Source organism: Cyrtonyx montezumae, unplaced genomic scaffold, assembly GCF_038088225.1.
Source record: "Cyrtonyx montezumae isolate F1298 unplaced genomic scaffold, pur_monq_1.0 scaffold_6, whole genome shotgun sequence".
Taxonomy (NCBI): domain Eukaryota; kingdom Metazoa; phylum Chordata; class Aves; order Galliformes; family Odontophoridae; genus Cyrtonyx; species Cyrtonyx montezumae.
In genome coordinates, this window is record NW_027072067.1 from 14,916,287 (window position 1) to 14,935,487 (window position 19,201).

General features: G+C 46.2%; 1 protein-coding gene across 2 annotated transcripts in view; it reads right to left on the minus strand.

The window, feature by feature from the left end:
- FRMD4B (FERM domain containing 4B) overlaps positions 1-19,201 on the minus strand; it is a 64,200-nt gene that overhangs the window by 26,078 nt on the left and 18,921 nt on the right. The window contains exons 6-7 of one of the 2 annotated variants that reach the window (XM_065749836.1): positions 11,290-11,346; positions 10,310-10,332 (exon numbers count right to left, since the gene is read on the minus strand). In XM_065749836.1, coding sequence (XP_065605908.1) covers positions 10,310-10,332; positions 11,290-11,346 — 80 coding nt within the window. The remainder of the gene's footprint in view (positions 1-10,309; positions 10,333-11,289; positions 11,347-19,201) is intronic. The other variant, XM_065749835.1, reaches the window with a different exon arrangement.

A 19,201-nucleotide genomic window follows, 5' to 3' on the forward strand; every position in this document is an offset into this window, starting at 1 on the left:
GAAGTTGCCAAGAAGGGGTCAATTAGCACGCAGGAGCTGTTGTTACTGAGCTTTGCAGCCAGCAAAGCCAGGAATATGCACTTTTCTTTGCAAGCTGGCCAGCACCCAACTGCCACGAACAGGGACATCTGGGTAGAAAATCAGGATCTCTTCTCTCAGCACTTATACAGCCAATGCTCACACAAGCAGAGGGGTTTTGTTTGCCCTTTAAAAGCCTGCTGATGGGAGCAAAATGCTATACGATGTTCCAGCTTGCAGATTACCAGGGTTCTGTAGGGACAGATGAAAGTTTAGACAGACCACACCCTCCTGAGGCCTCAGAAATCAAAGCCATGACAATAACCTACCCCAAAATGAGGAAAAAAGACCCCACAAAGTCCTAAGCAAATTATTCTGATCTTATAGCTGACCTTCTCAGAGCAGGAGGCTGGGCTCTTGAGGCCTCTTCCAACTTAAGGCGTAGACTCAGGCTAATTTATTATTAAAATAAAGATTTCCTGCTATTTTAAAGCCTGACTCATAATTGCAATGGCTGCATTGACAGTCAGGGCTGGTAGGGAAAAAGTGAAGCAGGAGAAGGTTTCAGAATGAAGCAATAACAAAATAGCTCATTTTTACCAAACAAAAGGACCGTTCTTCTAAATATTGATTTTCAACCTCCAATATTCATAAGCAGAGATTTAATAGCAGGCCAAAATCACTTCAGAAACTTCACTGCCAGCAAACAACGAAACAATGGCTGAAGTGCCAATGAAAGTGATGCTGGGCATTAACAACATCCTTGTCACAGGCTCAGCAGAAATGTCACCAGATCTGGCAGCTGCGTTCCACCATGCACAAAAATGCCACATCATGTCCCATATGTTGGGACATACAATGACAAAGGGGCTGCCACCACTTATGTGATGCAAGGTGGGCTCCATCCCTCCAGCATCAGCCCAGAACCCGGGCCCTGGGGCAGCTCGTTAGCAGGACTGTCTAGGGAGTTGTGACAGTGAGGCTAAAACTTCTTCATTCTTCTTTGAATCCATCCAGTTTCTCATAATATTGGAGAATGCACTCCTTTTAGGAGGCAGTGTTGGCCCTTGGGACTTCCCTTCCTAAAGGGACAGAGTCTTCTATCTGGTTGATCTTGTAGATCTATGCTCCCTATCAAAACGGCTTTATAAGGCCCAAAAGTCTATGAGAAACATAACTGTAAGATTAAACATGAAACAGTCCTAGAAAAAAATGTGAAAGATCTGGAGAACAAGGCACAGGTCCTTCTGTGCTGAATGCCTTCAAAGCAGACTGGCACTCAGCAGCACAGATCTGCTGACTGCACATCCAAGGATTAGCGTAGGGGATGATTCACAGCTTCACAGATAATAAAAGCCTCAAACAGATATCTTCCTTCCTTCAAGAGAGTTCATTATCACTCCCATCTGCAGAGAGGAGACCAAGCACGTCTCCCCTTGACCCTTAGGATCACTTTCCCAAGCCCTCTTGGACCCAGCCATTCTCCAGAGGTGACAACTGCAGATAGGAGCGACAGGTTGAATTATTACCTGTTCCTGTTTAGTTTCAACGCAACCACCAAATGACCCAGAAATCACTGAGCAGACACCCCAGGCTCCAGATGTCCTACTGAACCCACCATCCAACCAGACAGACCGTGCTGCTGGGGAAAGGTGGCAGCTCTCCTCAGGGCAGCAGGCCTGGCTGTCAGGACCCACAAAGCCTATTTGCATTTCATCTGACCTCTGCCACAAAGGGGCTTCTCGGCTGGTGGGTCATGGCATGAGTCCAACACATGAACAGCCCAAAGTCAACGGGGCTGAACATTTTTGGCAGAAGATTTGTTTATTTCTCTGGACTGGAATCTAGGAGAACACTTATCTGAAGTATCTTTTCCACTATGAAAAAGAATGAAAGAAAACAAGCCAACGGACCCATTCCTTTCCACGCTCTACCAGCAGGTATTGAGCAGAACTTGGACTGATCTTGAAAATCGATGTCAGAACCTCCTCACACTGATCCTTGCCTCTCATTCATAATATTCTCTATGTAGAGATGTTGAGGAACATAGTTAGGTGAGAATTATTGGAGATAGGTTGGACGGGATTATCTTGTAGGTCTTTTCCAACCTTGGTGATTCTATGATTCTACCATTCTAATTTGCTGCTCATCCATGCCAGCTCTACAGAGACTGAAGGGCAGCTTATCTCTGGAATAGCCAGTCACAATGTTTAACCACATACAAATTACCAGATCCAAACAATCTCTAGCAGAAAACCAGCTACACTGTTAAATGCTACGTGCTTTCTAAAGCCTACTAGCCTTCCCGTGAAATTTTAGGCATCCTTCTAAAAGCTCACCAGAAACCTAAGGAACCACTTGACTCTACTGGGGCATGCTCTGCCGAAAGCACATAACTGAAAATTCAAAATGACATTTATGCTCCCTGAAAGTGCATCTTCACAGCTTGTAATCGCATGATACAACACTCCCTGCCAGGCAAGGACGCACAGATCTATATTAACTAGGACCCTTCGTTAATGGCTGCACAGGCTTTCCCCTGTCCCTGCTCTCACAAACTGCTGACGCCCGTTGCTAATGCAGTAATTCAAGGTAATAGATGTAGATGTAACAAGATGTGGTTAATGAGATTAGCATAAAACGTGAAGAGCAATAGACACACCCACAGCAGCAAAAGCATTACTGTCAGGCTATAGCATAAAGGTTTATCAACCCACTTCTACTTTGTAAACATTAATACCTTGATAAGGACAGGACTTCACACAACTTCTTCACTGACTAAAGCAAGAGCAGGTGTGAGTCTACTGAACTGCACTGACAACACTTTACAGGGTAGGGATTTATCACTGGGGAAAGTTCATTGTATAGCAATATTCGTCTGTTATTGAAACCTCTTATCCTCACATAAATACTTGCTTTTCTATTTCTGTGTGATCATGAGCAAGTTATTCCTGGGCTGTTATTTCACATTTGGCTCAATCTAGTAGTGGATTTTGGCTACACTGTAGGTAGAATTTAGACTGGCCCTGTTTATAGGAATCATTGACCATCTTCATGAGCCAACCTGAAAAGCATGTCACAGACACCAAATATCAGCAGCCACTTTTCAGAATCACATGCGAGTGAAGAGTTTCCTTCTTACTCTGTTCAAGATGTTTAAAGCTAGACACATAAGCCGATAAATACTTTAAGTATACAAAGAACAGCCCACACTACTGCCTGGTCCTACAGCAGCCAGACTCAAGGTGCTATCACCAAGGTCTCCAAGTTGCTCCCCTCCATATGACCTTAGATGAGAGGCAGAAACGTGGGCTGCCACCACCACCACATGGCTGGGGGACTGCTTTGGCAGCAGGTGCATTTTCTGTAGGTTTTTGTTGTGTTTTAAAGCCAACAGAATGGCAGAGCAGGATGCCTTGCATGCTCCAGTGGAAGCAGGCCCAAGGTACTTCACAAGGAACAGGTGTGAGAAGAAGCAGCACATCAAGAAGGGAAGAAAAAATAAATGAGCAGGGTTAAAAGTGCAAGAGAAAAAAAGGGGGGAAGACAGAGCAGGAAAGGTAAGGGGAGAGACGACTGATTTAGCAGCTTTTGAGTATGTCAGAGCAGCAGGATCTTGACAGCAGGATTTTGAAAAGCACTCCCTGACAAATCCTCCTTTGTGACAAATGCCAGACGTTTCCCATCATTTCCCAGCCTTTCAGTTTATGGTCTGCTGGCACACTCAAGGAAGTTATTTTTCCATTGAAGGACAACCAGGACCCGGAACGCCTGTGCACACAGGGCTCCCATCTGCAGGGGCAGCCAGAGCCCAGCTTCCCCTGGCCAGCGGGGAGCTCTGCTGGGCAGGGCTGCAGTTCACTTGGATACCAGATAAGAACTGCGTGCTCAGGAAGGTATTTAAAGGAGCATTTATAAGAGCCTTCCAAGCCTCAGACATGAAAAGGAACACGATAAAGAGTGCAGATGGCTTTCTCAATGCCAGGCAAATGCTTGAGGCTTACTGTGCATCTGTGCCGCAGCCACGCTTCTGGCCCAGGGATTTCCATGTTGTACTGCAAGAGCAGTTTCACCTCTAGTGTCTGACCTCCAGCTCCAGGTTTCAGGCTAACTTCTCAGCTTCCTGAGCCCTGTTTGACCCTCTGAAAAAGCAGCACCCGTTCATTGCAGGGTGTTTGTTCACCCTACTTGCTGACTTCTGAAAGGTGGAGCAGGAACACTATAGAAAAGCAAAATCTTTTCCATCAGTTACACGTGTGCACCTCTCTCTGTGAAGACAGAGACCAGGCAAATGAGTTCCTAGATTTCCTTTGGCTGATAAAGCACCCACTTATATTTCCCTTTTGCAGGGACCAGTTCCTTGGTTTTGAAGATCAAGTCCTTTGGTGTTTGAGCCCTGTGATGTTGACTGCCATTGGCCTGTCCCATATCCACACGTACGCTGCTGCTCAGCTGCACTGGCAGTGCATGTGTGTAGGTTTTCTGTCAGATCAGACACAGCAGGATGGCTCTACTTGAGCTGGAACTCACTGGAAAGCAAAATATCACTATTCACTGCTGCTGTGACTCTTGAAGGATCCACAGCTCTCCCTCATGACTGGCTGTTATTTCTAATGCTCACGCTCTCTTTTCCTGTTCACACAACAGTCAGACTAGCCATATTAGCCACGGCTTTTTAGCATGTCTGAGTGCTGCAGCAAAGCTTACAGCTTGTTATCACTGCTCTGCCTGCTGATACAGAGATACAGGCTACCACAAGAAAAATAAAGTACCCACGTAACAATGAAAGCCTGACAAGTCTGCAAAAGCAGGAGGCTGAAGCTGAAAAGCTGACGTCTCATTTCCTCTAGGCACAGAACATGCACTACTGGATAGATCCCAACCATCACGAGAGAGGAAAAGCAGATGAGAATGTTCTCTCCCTCTTTTTGTTCAGAGTCAGAGCAGAGCCCAGACAAGGGCTAGAACTGCCTTACATGAAAAAGGGAGAAAAAAGAAAGGGCTGTTTAGGGAGACTTACATATGAATAAAACCACAATGATTTTTGCTGCCTCTTCAGAAATTGTACTGATATCGTGTACATAAAAGATGAAGATACGTTATTTGCCATTTGCGTAACTATTAGAGCTATGCTGCCACATACAAGCAGCAAACTCCAAGAGATCAAACTGCTCAAAGCATTCTCTTCTTTTCCTATATCTAGTTTTTAACACTGCGTTTCCGCACCTAATTCATGCCAGTTCATCGGCTGCATAATAAGCACACTATATTAATTCCTCAGGAGCCCTTAATTTCTTTTTTTTTCCCCCAAGTATCCTATTAAATAAAGAACTTTTATTATTAATAATATTATTTATTATTAAATAATAATAATAAAACTAAAGTGATGTCATTGTAGAGATGGCATAAGCTTTGGTCTGCCCTGAACTTTATGCATCTACAGTAGGAGAAACCTGTTGCTGAAATAACCAAAATAGAGTTAATGGTTCACAAGCAAATGCCCAGTGAGGTATTTAAAGGAGAAGTGCACAGAGGGTGAAGTTGCAGCCAAAAGGCAAAATACACAGTGACTCACTCAGCAAACAAGAAGCTGTGGAGCAAAGCGAGTGCCTGCTCAAGAGCAGAACACTCAGCACTGATTTCCCAGCTGCACATACTCAATGACTGGGAAAGGTGGGCTGTGCTGGAGGAAGCCTCTGACAATACCAACACAGGCATTTAAAATATGCACTTCCATTAAAAAGAAAATCCCAAACTAAACTGAATTGGTGTCTATGACAGGCACCAGATCACCTTGAGAGTGTGAATCCTGCCAGCTTGTGTATGCACCCACCAGTACAGCCCATAACCCTGCTGGGAAGGACAACCTCCAGGCTGACAGAGGTGTACAGACAGTGTTCAGCTCTCTGTCACTGTGCTGACATCAACACCAGGGCCCCTCCCTGGGCTAAGCACCAAGTGGATCCATATGAGCCCTCTCAGACCTCTCCAGGATGCAAACAGGCAAGTAGGGACAACTGGGGGATGTGCTCCAAATCAGCACTTTGCTTTGACCCAAGTCCAGGCCACACCTGGAGCTTTGGCCATGTGAATGTGGTAAGGTTTCTGAAAACAGGCTGGGTGAGCTGGCACCAGCAGCCCTCAGCGTGTCCTCTCCTGGAGCCTGGCTGCTCTGCAGCTAGCAGGTGCCACACTGTCACAGCACTGGTAGCTTCACCCAGGCAGCTCTGCCCATGCCATCATTCCCACTCTCTTTCCCACCAACATTCCCCTGTTTGTCTAGCAGAATGGCCATCCTCCCAAGCAAGCACTATCCAAAATCTAAGAGGGAGCACACACTTAATTAGGAGCAAATTGTTGATACCAGTTTTCTGCAACTAGACTAAGCACTTAACTCTGTTCTTTAATGAAGTTCGTAAATGTGGGAGCTCCCCTGTAGCTGCAGCGTGGGAGCCTATCTCTCATACAAACCTCTTCCTGTTGCAGGCTGCATTTATCACCCACGTACTGATAAACCCCAGTGTCTCACACATGTCAGCTATCAGGAATTCATTATTTAGTCTGTGTTATGTTATACCAGTCCAGAGTTATCTTTGCAGCCCACAGGCCAGAATCAAAACCGAACGTGTCAGCTATTTAAAGAAAATTGGAAGCCCTCCTCCAGCACTTCGTTAACCTCCAGGGAGCAGGGCTGGGTTTTGGGCCTGGAAGCGTTCCTGTGGAAAATGCAGCTCAAGATTATCAGGAAAACTTTGTTTAAAAGCTACTTTCTTCATTTATTTTGATCTGGTGTTAATAGGCTTCCACTCCTACCTTCCCCAAATACTGGAATAGCAGTGAAGCATTTTTAGGATTGTCAGTAACATTGGTTATAAACTCTATTATTAAGTTAGAGAAGAATAAATACAGTATTCTATTACTACTTCTGAGGGCAGATGCTTAGTCGGTAAACTAAGCACAAGTGAACCATTTATTTCTCAGAGACAAGACTTCATATACTGTGTATTTACATGGCAAATAGTCAGCAGCCTGATCTGATAACTGCTCTGCTTAAGTCTCTTACAATCTATATGAAATTCCTAAAATAAACAGCACGCAGCATTTTGTTTTCCCTCTCCAAAATTCAGCCATGTCAGAGGCTGCAACTTAGATCTAATTCTATGAAAAATCTTTGCACAAAGTTTAAAGTTTCAAGGTTGGTTTTTTTTTTTTGGCAGCTTTTTCATAAAAATCAGAGCACTATTTGAGTTGAAAAGAACTCTTAAAGGCCACCTGGTCCAACTCCCATACAAGGAGCAGGGACCCTACAGCTCAATCAGGCTGCCCACAGCCTGGTCCCGTTGGTCATGCAAGAGTACGTCTGCATTTAAGGAACACAGAGCTTCAAATCAATGCTAACATTCACAACATTTACTTTGCTTCAGGTTCTCAATACAGGAGCTGGAGAAGGCAGGTGGGATTAACTTCAAACAGAGAAGCAAACGGCCAAAGAGTCCTAGATCAGTCATGAGCGATGAACAGGAGCAAGCACCACTTCCCTCCTCTCAAGCAAAGCATACCAAGCCATCCTACAGGAAAGCAGAGGGACACCAGTATGCAACAACTCGGCCTTGCTGCTGGCAGCACAGCTGCAGACCTCTAGGAGAAACCCCAAGGCTGCCCTGCACATAGGAACAGCTCAGGCACATCTGCTTCTTTGCCACCTACATGGGCTAACTAATGGCTGTGGCCAGGATCACTAATTCAGTAAACAGGAACTGGGCACATGGCAAGCTGCCCCACGTACTTGTGGGAAGCGATCATCTTTGCCAGTAATTTTAGGCTGCCTTGGAGAAACCAGAGCCCAGAAGATGTGCTGGAGATATATGGGACTGGCATGCCTTGTGTCATTCAAAGGCAGAGTATGTGCTCCTGTCCCAGAAAGACCCACTGCGTATCACCTGCAAGGACTGAGCCCTGGGATCCTCATGCTACATGCTGTCAGTGCTGCTGGGTGACCTCCATGGAAACCAGCAGATGTTAGTGTCTCCAAGTGCCCACATGTCAAGTTTGCTTGCTGAAAATGAACAGATTTCCAAGGAATGTGCTCACCCACTCAGCACAGGACAAGGGCAGATTACCACACTGTTCCTGCAAGGTCTTATCTGAAGAAGGGGTTACTGCAGAGCTGTGGGAGTTTATGGTGCCCTGGTACTGGCCTGAATATTCCCACCTGGAGCCAGCAAGAGTGATGTGCCCTCAACAAAAGCTCCACACAAGGCAGGCAGAGATCACCAGCGCTGTCCAGACTGGCCCACCTTTAACTGACAGAGAGGTAATCTCCAAGACTTGAGGCAATTCAGCACTAATCCTATATATTAAAAAAAAAAAAATTAATCATGCCATTCTCACGTAAGCACGGTAAATGGTGCAAGAGCTGCATTCCAGAAAGTGATTCAAAATGGAATTGCCAAACGATAGGCAACAGTGAGCACATCAACCCAAGGCACTACAGAGGGAGGAGGCCTCAATGTGCAGAGAGAAGGTGTTCCCAGGACTGCCAGGGGGTTTGCTGGGACACAGCCACACAGCATCTTCAGAACACACACCAGTAAGGAAGCCAGTGCTTTATCATTGGTGGTCCAAATGACACTCATGCCACACAAAATCAAATTCCTTCACTTCTGCTGCGTGGGACAGATACAGAAGTGTAACTTTTTTTTTTTAATACAACAAAAGCAATTGCTGCAGCTTACGACCTTCTGCAAAAGGCAACTGTTAAGAAGAGCTGCATTTGGAAAAGGATATCGATCTCATAGCGCACCTCTCAACTTCTATGTTCTTTAAATACTTTGTAAGGTAACCACAGGTGATCCACGCCTTCTGACCTGTCTGATGAGGCATGTGAAATAACCACGTATACAGTTCCTGAGCTTGTGAAGCAATACTTACAACCCTATTTATTGCAAACGATAAGGAGTCAGAGCTAAGTTCAAGCCACGCAAGGGAGGTTTTAACTACAAAGGCAGTTTTTAATCTTAAACCTCTTTTCCTGTGTGCTTCTCCCAGGCTGAGAGAGCCCATGCCACCAGGGCTGCAGCTCAGCAAGTTGCTTCTAGTCAAGTGAGCTGTGGTGATGTGAGTTCCCTGGTTATCTGTTCCTGCATTGAGGGAAGCTGCAGGAAATTAGGCAAGATGAGCAGCCTTTCTGCGGTGAAGGGCAGCACACTGTGGCTATAAGCAATATCCTATGGGTCACAAAGCAGGTCTGCAGTGTGAATAGGAACAGAAAAATCTGCACAGGCAGCCCATCCAGCTGGTCTTAGTCACAAGAGCATCTCTTCCTCTTTGCAGGCATGACAGCACACCAACAAAAAGCAGAGAGAACTGTGATGGGCTTCACAAAGCACATCCCTTCCATACAAGAGGGACGGGCACCAGGGGAAGAGGTCAGAACAGAGCTGGCACTGACAGAGCAAAGGATGCCTGTGCTGTGGGTTTCAGCATCAGGCACAACTCATACTGCATTTAGCAGGTAGCCCCTCACTGGGCATTCTCCAAAAACATCTGTTGCAGCAGGAAAGCTGCTGCAGCAGGAGCATAATGTCCTACTGTATGGAAACTCAGTAGATGTAAAACATTAACACGACCAACGCTGACCTTTTGAATTTCTATTTGCTCAGCAAGCTGTTCCTAATTGAAGGTCTTTTCTCCAGACTCCAACAGCTCTGAGTGCAATCCCAGCTACCCCCCAATGCCCCCAGTGCTGCTATTTGAACCAGTGCACGGGGGTGACCAGGCAGAAAGCAATTTCCAAGGGCAAGCACTCTCTGCATGTGCAGCCCCAGCACAGCGACCGCTCGCACGCAGTTCAGCACAAGTGTCGGGTCAGGTGCAGGCAGGGGGAAGCCTGGGGGCAGCTGCAGAAGAAAGAGGCTCATTGATTTTGGGTGGGCAGCTGGCAGCTCCGTGTCCCCCACACGTGCTGTGGGTGGGCACGGTCTGCAGCACCAGGCACGGGCTGGCTGGGATCAAGGGGCAACAGCTCACTCCCTGTCCCACTCAGGCATGCACGCAATGGGAGGGGAGCAAAGAGGGGATTGGCCTGGAAAGCTGTTTTGATTCTGAGCCTGTTCACCAAAGGACTCACCCTGCAGTCAGATTTTATCCAGCCTAGCGGTGCATTTTGCTTTCTTCAGCTGCTGCTCTCAGTTGGACTTTACTCCTCACTTCTGATTGTTTGAAACACAATGCAAACCAACCAAAACACATCCATCAAGCCCGTTAGTATTAGAAAGGAAAATGTTATTACCTGGAATAGTCCCCTTTAGCTTCCTACAATTGAAAAACAGTGACAGAATTAAAACATGATCTCTTCAAAACTCCTCTATTTTCCCAGCATTGTTCACTTCCCCACTCCCACAGCTTTTTGGCTGGATCCCGACCTCAGGCACATTCACACAGAGTCCAGAGGCTGCCTGCATGCACTCAGGAACAGAGCTTGGCCCTTTATGCTTCCAGCTGTAGATTATCCACCTCCTCTGTAATTAAACATGCTTCTAGAAGGGGGATGGATTTCACGATCCACATTCAATGTCACCTCTACTGCCCAAGAGGTGAAATACGGTTTTCTCTCTGGTTGTCCAAACCTAGCTGAAGGTCAGCTCTAGGAGCAGGTCAGACTTTTTAGAGGAATTGTGCTCTTGGAAGCAGCTCAAGCAGATGAGCTTTGCTGAGCGTGTTATCAGAGACAATGGGGGTGGAAGGGGGAGCAGGGAGGATTTACATTTTAAAGGTTGACATTTATATCACAAAGTGGTAATTAAATCTGAGGAAAGCACAATGAAGGGGAGAAAAAAATTAATATAATTTAAAATAACAAAGGTATAAAACATATGCTCTGAAAACTTCACCAGACATAGGACAGCAAACTTTAGCTGCACTATTGCACTCTTTCTTCACAGATCTTCAGCATATATTTAAATTAGAAGATTAAGTGATAAATTGGAAGTAAATCTGCTCAAATAAATTACTTCCCTTGGTGAGCTTTTCCTTTCTTTTTCTCTCCTCCAAGCTAAAATCGTTCAGATGCCTATTTCTCCCACTAGCCTATAAGAAAAATACTAAGTACAGAGACTACAAACAATGAATGCTACATGGCTTTGTCCTTATAGAGCAGAGGAAAATAAAGGAAAACGAATCCGGAAAGGCAGTACGCAGCTGAGCTAACAGGTCGAGGGGCTGCCACATATCAGACCAGCACCGCACACCGACACGCAAAGAGCAGCTTACCTGCAGGACCAGGGCTGCCAACTTGAAGACGGTCTCACTTTCGACCTCGATCTGCCCCTGTGCAGGGAAAGAGCAGAAGGTGAGCACTGGGAGCCGTCCTGTCCCCGCAGAGTGCGGCGGAGCACCGCGTCCTGCCCGGCTGCCAGCACAGCTGGGTGGGAGCCCAGCTCTGCGTCCCAGCCCTCTGTTCCTGCCTGGGGAGTGTTTCTCCTCCTTTCGTGAGCACTTGGTGTGTGTACACAGACGCACGCAGTCTGTTTCCCACCTCCCCCCAGCTCCTCTCCCACCCCCTTCTCTTGACATCGCATGTCATCTTTCTGAAGCTTTGTTTTATTGCACACACCCAGGCAGGTACCCAATCCCAAATACTTTGAAACACACTGCAAACTGCCATGAACCAGGGAAAGGAGGGTGAATTGGAGGAATTTATGGCTTTAAGCACACCATCTCCCTGGGGCAGCGACCTCAGCTCTTTACTTTGATGGTGGTACACACACCCATGATGCTAGATAAATGATAGTTATTAATCGTGAGGCGAGTATAACTAATTTTCTTTTACCACACACAGTCTGGAGATCTTACAGCCTCCAGTTCCTGCAAGTACACATGTGCGTTATTACAATGCTCAGAGAAACACCATGCACTCCCAACCCCTGGAAATCTCAATTTTTGACCCCTCTCCAAAACCAGGCAGAGTCCTGCCCTGAAAACCAGTGACTTCTAACATGCAATTGATGATAAATGCTAAAACATCAGAAGTATGCAATTTATTTTCTTTTTCTAGCTTGCTATCTTCACTGCAATCTTCACAAGACAGTGTTTCACAAGGAGAAATAATTTTGGTTCCATAGCAGGACCAGCAGTAAGACTGAAAGAGTCACAATACACCTGCACCTCAACTCCGAGGTGGTCAAAGCCATTCTTGACACCTACTGCATCCTGTAAACTACACGTAAAAGCCAAAACTTCCCCCAGGATCCATCCCCTGAGCTTTTGTGCAAAGATTTGTTCCTGTTAACCTTCTGCAAGAGAAGGCAGTGGACATAATGTCCCCTCTCACTGATAACCCAGCACATCCTCCAGTCCCCAGAACTTAGAGGCTAGAGGGACAGAGCTGAAATAATGCTCAAACCAGGTCAGCAAGGAAGACCTATAGACTTAGACAGATACGGGGAAATTACATCTCTAAATATACAGGGCACTTCTGGAGTTGGGCTAATTTACCACAGCTGCAGGTTTGGCCCCCAGAGACTAAACTCAGAAGTGAACAAACAAATAATTCAATTTTCATGGAAAGGAGGCTTTTTGCCAGCTTTGTCAATAAAACATTCCAGCAGCAGTGCTCCCCCAGGCAGCTCCACCAGGGCAGACTGGGAGGAATTTCCCCTTCCCAACAGGTGTGGCAACAGCTATGCAGAAGTGGCCTCCAAAGCATTCCCAAACACTTCATTAGAAGAGGAGGGGCACATCACAAAGTAGAAGGAAAAAAAAGGCTTCAAATTCTTCCTTCCTTCCCTCAGATCTCTTTAATGTCAATGCTCAAGTGAAAAGGCAAGGTTTGCAGCCCCATCTTCATGTAGGTGCAATTTTAAGGCACTCTGTTACTTCCAGGTCTGCATCAGGTTAGTCTTTGTCATGCACATCTGTGCTGCCTTCTTGGGCTTAAACTACATATGCTCCAACAGCCTCTGAAAAAAAACCATGGCAGGATGAGGGGACATCAGGTCATCCCAGCACCAGCACATGGGGAACCCAGGCATAAGGAAAGCCATCGTCCAGAAAGCTCTGCTGAGCAGGAAAGACAAGCTCTATTTCAGCAAAGCTGTTTCTGGATCACAAAATCAGGGAAAACAGGGCCAGAAGGGACCTTAAAAACTCATCACGACCACCTCCCTGCCCTGGGGCAGAAGCAGCTACATGGGGCTCATTGGCTTCATGCTACAAATTTATGCAGAGACTTAACTATCCAAATGCAATTCTCACATCAAAGGCCCTCTTCTCTTTGTTGCAGGCTCCAAGGAAAACTCTGCAGCATTTGGGTGAGCCACTTCAGCAGTAAGTCCCTGCTGACCCATAGCAATAGGTGCTGCTGGCATCACAGCACTGTTTGGGACTTAATAACCCAACACCCCTTCACTTTTCATCTTCAAAGCACGTCCCAAACATGAACTAATTAGCAATAGTAATTATGGGGCCGCTCTTACGTGTTGATTTATTCGGTCCAAAATAAAAGCTTAAGGAAACTCTGGTCACTTTACCAGGCTGCTATGGCATTTTGATGAACATTGAAAGTGTGCTCACAAACCACCTCATTTAGGGATTTAGTGGGCTGAACGGGACTGCCTTCCTCAGGAGTTTCAGCCTTTGCTTTCCTGGTGAGACTTCTGCAGTGCCAGTGCCCTTGCTTACAGTGCATTGGCTTGGCAGCTGCATCTAGATGTGAGAAGGTACGAAGGTGCACTCTGGCCTGACTTTTAAAGGCACTGAAGTCAAAGGAAAAGATGGACACACCAGCCTGAGGACAGGAAGCAATTAAGAAACAAGAGAGAGGATTTTAAGCAGGGGATCCCAAAGCCCAGCTCAGTCTTTATCTAACAGAGTAATGCTGAGTCAGTGACAGTCTCTTGGCACAATTTTCTCCGAGCCTGGAATTATTTTCCTTCATAACGTAACATTATTTGCCATCTGGTTCCACAATTGGCCACTGCTATAATATTATCCATCCCCGGGCTGTCAAGGAGCTGGACAGCCTTTGAATGGACACATCCATATAGCAGTACATGTCACTCAAACAGGAGTGCAGAACCAGGGCTCTCAGACAATATCTCCATTTAGTAACAATCCTTCTGTCCCCAAAGCTGGTGAGCAGAGGTCTCTGTTTCAGCACTGCTTTAACAGGAAGGACAAATTTCAAAAATAGGTGGGGAAGAATGGCTGTAAAAAGCTTCATTAGCAAAACCTGCAATTGGCAGGGTAATTCGAGTGCAGGTTTCAGTGAGTAGGCGAGGGCCCTGAGAGCCAGGTCAGCAAAGACTCTCATGGCTGTGTGTTTTAGATGAAGATGGAAAATGCTTTCCTAGATGCATCCCAAGTGGGAACAAGGTCCCTAGCATGAGGCTAAGGAGATGCATGAAATTCAGATAATGGAATCTGAGTCTTGTACCTTTTAGATGTAAATAAGTTTGAACAGAAGAGAGGGTGCAGCTCTAGGGAAGGGATGAAACTGATATTTTTCAATTGGAGTTTGCACAGGGACCAATCATTTTACCCAGGGAGACAATTTCATCCTCATATGCAGCAGAACTGAGCCCCTGGTTCAGATAGGAGCTCAAGTTTTTCCTGGGCAGAAACAGGCTTACAAATGTGATAAAAATCACAAGACTTGGCTGTGAATAGAGCAGTGCACCCTCATTAAGCACAGCATCAACACCAGAGCTGACTGTCGGAGGTACAAGCCGGAAACACTGAAGAAAGCACAGAACAAGAATGACAATAGCCAGATGAGCATGAACTGTGCTAAGCAAGCCTTTAGATAGCTTAAAGCAGTTTTTCTTTAAAAATAAGCAATACAGGAACTGTCATCTCTAACTCTTCAGAGCCAGAGCAATGAAAACAGTTTCTTCAGAGCACACAACCTCCAGAGGTTAAAGACTGACAGCAGAAACATTTCACGTGAAAACATGAAAATTATGATATTAAAACATCCCCTGCCTCAAACCAACCTCTTTAAAAATTTATATTAACCAAAGACTCACCCCAAAAATGCACATTACGATCAAGTAGCCTCTAGACATCTACAATACTGAACATAATTACCTGTGATTTCTGACAGGTGATTAAAAAAGTGAAGAGAAAGAAGGGGGCAATTAGAGGGAAAAGGAGGGAACCAAATGTCTGCAGGAGCGTGTTCGGATTGAGGATGGCAATTAGCTGGGTGTGGACCCAGCACAAGTGAACAAAGCCACGCCAGCTCTGTGCCCTCATCCAGCACCACTGCAACTTCTCCAGTCCCCAGTGTCCCCAGATGTGGCCCCTGAGCCCCATGGTGTGAAACAAGGTCCATTCAGGCAGAACATTAAGACTTGTAGCTTTCCAGCACTCAAGGCTTATTTAGGAGCAGAGGCAGCAGCTGGGAGGCCTGAATTGCTGGGATGGGGCTGTCACCCACAACCTGTTGCACCACACCATCAGCAGCTCTGCAGTAAGTAGGTCAGCGAGCTCAACAACAATATGCTCTTTCAGAGTGGTGCTGGGCGGTTACACCGAGGAGACAACAACAGCAAGTGAATGCCCCTCCAACCTGAAAGTGATACCTCCAGGGCCCATTCTGATCTCAGCACTTGCCCCTGCATCTCCATCCCAGCTGCACTGCCTGTGGATCACACTGCTCACAGAGCATCCCATCCCCATCCCGACCCTGTCCCCTCCTGTAGCTCCAAACCTTGTTGGTCTCCTAGATGCAGCAGCTCCTTCTCGGCAGAAGCTGTGAGGATCAGTGGCTGAAGCCAACGCAGAGAAACAACAGCTACGTCACCACTGCCCTGTATCATCTCACAGCAAGCCAAAGCTTCAGGTTTCTCTGTTACACCCTTTATTTTGCTGCCTTTGCCAGCCATTTTCATCTCCTTTGTCTATGTTTTGTACCTCAGCCAAAGTTCAGTCAGGATACATGCTAAGTATCGTTAGGCTTAGCATATATTCATATTCTTTTGCTTTCCTACCACAGTGCCATAGCAAGATCTCCAGCACACAGACAACCAGAACAGACCGAGCTGTCTCAACAGCTTCACCCCTTGGGCAGAAGATCAAGCAGAACTCCCCACCACAGTTAATGCTAGTAGTTAAGGCTCAGGAAGATGTAACAGACAAGAGATACAACATATGAAGCTCTGCCTGCAAACCAGCTCAACCCTCACGTGCAATGGAGTGGCCCAGTTACAGCTAGAACAGGAGCTATACCTCCAAGCCGAGAGCCTCAACAACTCTCTAGGGCATCACTGCCATTCACAGCAGGCAGCCTTGGACCACCCTCTACCACCATGCAGGCCCTCAACTCTCCCCACTCCATGGCCAGCCCCTACCCAGGCTACCAGTGACATCCAGTGGGAGGTGTCATGGGGAACAGCTGAGTGAGGGGCTCCCATGGAGACAGCTAATTAATGTGTGCGTCTTGCCTTCTCCCAAGAGGCAAAGACAGTCACTCACACTGCATTCAGTGACACAGCCATGCTCTATCCTCATTTGCTGATGCCTCACTGGGAGCTCAGGCCACAGAGATGGCCATCAGCATCTACTAAAGCAGAGTACAACCTGGAAGGCAGAGGAGCGAAGGCCAGCTGGTCCTCACTCTGCGCCTCACACCTGCCATCCTCAGGAGCAGAATGACAAACAGACAGTGTGTTTTAATAGACTTGGCACGAATCAGGCTACTCAGTGTTACAAGGCTGCATGGGAACGCTCCCCTCTCCCTAGGGATAGGGGAGAATTAAGAAATATCCGTTATAAAACTTTCAAGGGCTATCTAAAATATACAGTCACTTTGCTCTCTGCGAGCTGGAAGCCAGCCAGACGTCATGCTCACACCAGGGGTCTGCATCAGCAGCTCTTCTCTCTAAGCCCCAGGCTGCCAAGTGCTCACAAGCATCATTGTTCATGGTTACAGGCTCCACCAAAAACTTTCATTTCCTTTACCTTTATTTTATTATTTTAAAAGCGATTCCTGTAAGTCCTTAAAACAAAAGCAAAATTAAATAAATAAATCCAACACCCAAATATAGATGGGAAAAAGGGAACACAGCCAACCTGACCAAGACCTTCGTTTACAGAACATATTTTAAGGACTGGCAAGGAGTCAATTGTATGGCTGCAGAGCTATATGGAGGTTAGCTCTAATGCACAATAAACTTGTCAGTGCTTTGCTAGCCAAGAAGGGTGTAATTTTTCCAAACTTGGCTGTTTTGAAAGAAAAGACCAATTTTTCTTTCCAAATTTATCATCATCATGCTCCTACCCTCCTTGAAAACATCCCAGCTATGGTCAGAGGTCTGGGCAATAGCACATTGAACTTGTTACGAAGCTCTTCTATCCCTGTGCAAACACGTCAGTTCTGAGATACCCATTTCACCTGAAACTTCATGCTGAACTTTCACTATTTAAACTTCAGCTGCGCAGAAATTTTCACAAATCACCATCAATCTAAACTAGCTTCTTAAACTCAGTGACAAGAAAAAGCACGTAAACTGAAGTTGTCACTGACAAAGGTTTTCAGGGATAAAGTTCTCAAAGCCTTGAAAAAGAAAAGCGTGTGTGAAAGGGTCAAGATGAACAAAGTATGCTTACATCCATTGCAAAATACACACTGATAACCCATTTATAACTAAATCATTGAGAGGCCCTTTTATGGACCTGGATATCTCAGTTCCTGCAGCTCCCCTCTCCTGCCTGTGGGCTCACACTGCTCCTGGGAGCACACACAGCTTCTGTGAGCTCCAACCCAAAGAGCATGGATGCTGAAGAGTAGAGCCAGCCAGCCATAATGACCACATAGGACCCAGGCAGCAATAGGATTGCTGTAGAGCAGTGAGAAAACAGGCAGCTCATCATGAAAAAAGGGTAGGGCCAGAGAGCTGGCAGCATTTGCTGTCCAGGCTGGAGTCCAAGATGTATGCACACACCAGCAACGAGGAAACACCGAGAGTTCTTATGAGCGAAACATCAAATGTTTCATTTGGTTCATTTGCAATGAGAAACAGGGAGAGCATAGCCAGCAAACCCTAACATGTTGTCAAATCTAACACAGGAAGTTTATTTTCCAGGTGTGTAAAGAAGTTTTGCATCGCCCTGCACAATGTGAATCAGAAGGAAAATGGTGGTTGTGTTGCACTGGTGGGTTATGACTGGAGCAGCTCAGTGCAGCAGCAATTCTGGGCACAGACCTCCAGCACTGGTAGAACAATTCACAGAAGTAAAAGTAGCACCACGGTCCTCATTGCCTGGGGACAAGGGGCTCTCCCCTGGCTGCCCAGCTGCACACAGGGGATGAGCACAAGGCAAAGGGGACATTCAGGGAAAGAGACAGATCTTATAGGACCCACCACTCTAGCACACGTCAAAGGGCAGAGGCACAAAGGATCTGTGACAGAAAAGCATGGAGGTGGTGAGTGGGTGAGGAGTAGAAAGAAACATTTTTGGCAGCAGAAATCTTATTGTATATCTTGTCTCTCCCTTGCCAAAATGGCTATGGAATTTGCAAAACAGGCAAACCCCTAATTCTTCAAACCTTTGTTAGGGCAACCTGGCATCTAGTTTGCACGAAGGGGCAAAAAGGACTGCAGAAATCTGGAGCTGAGAGGTAAAGGACAAGAGGGCAGCTATCATACTCCATTCAGAACAACAGGAGAAAAGATCCAGGTTAGGAAGCTAAGCCTGAAGTTTACCATATAGGGTAAAAAAAAATGTTTGAAAAGAAACTAATGTGAAGGTTAAAAGCTACTGAACCAAACAAACACTGAAAGTAAATGAACTTTAAATAAATAGCTGGAGTCCTGCCCATGTTTCTACCCACTCAGCTGAGTTCCCATTGCCACATGTTGCTCCCTTTGCATAACAAACATGGGCTACCTTGGTTCAATGCATTACACTAAGTAAGGTGTCAGTCAGGGAACACAGTGCCATGAATTGATTGACTCTTTATAGGCTTGATGAGAAGTCTATGATCAGTGATGGCATTTTTCACACCTCCCTTCTCTCTCCTCCTTTCCTCTTGTGTTTTATGCATCTACAGAAATGCACATACTGGCACCCAAACGTGCAACCAGTATTTACTTCAATAGCAGTGCTACTGAAGTGCTATCTTCCCCACTGAGAACCAGTCCAGCTTTCCAGTTCCAAGTCTTTTTTTGCTGAACTGCTC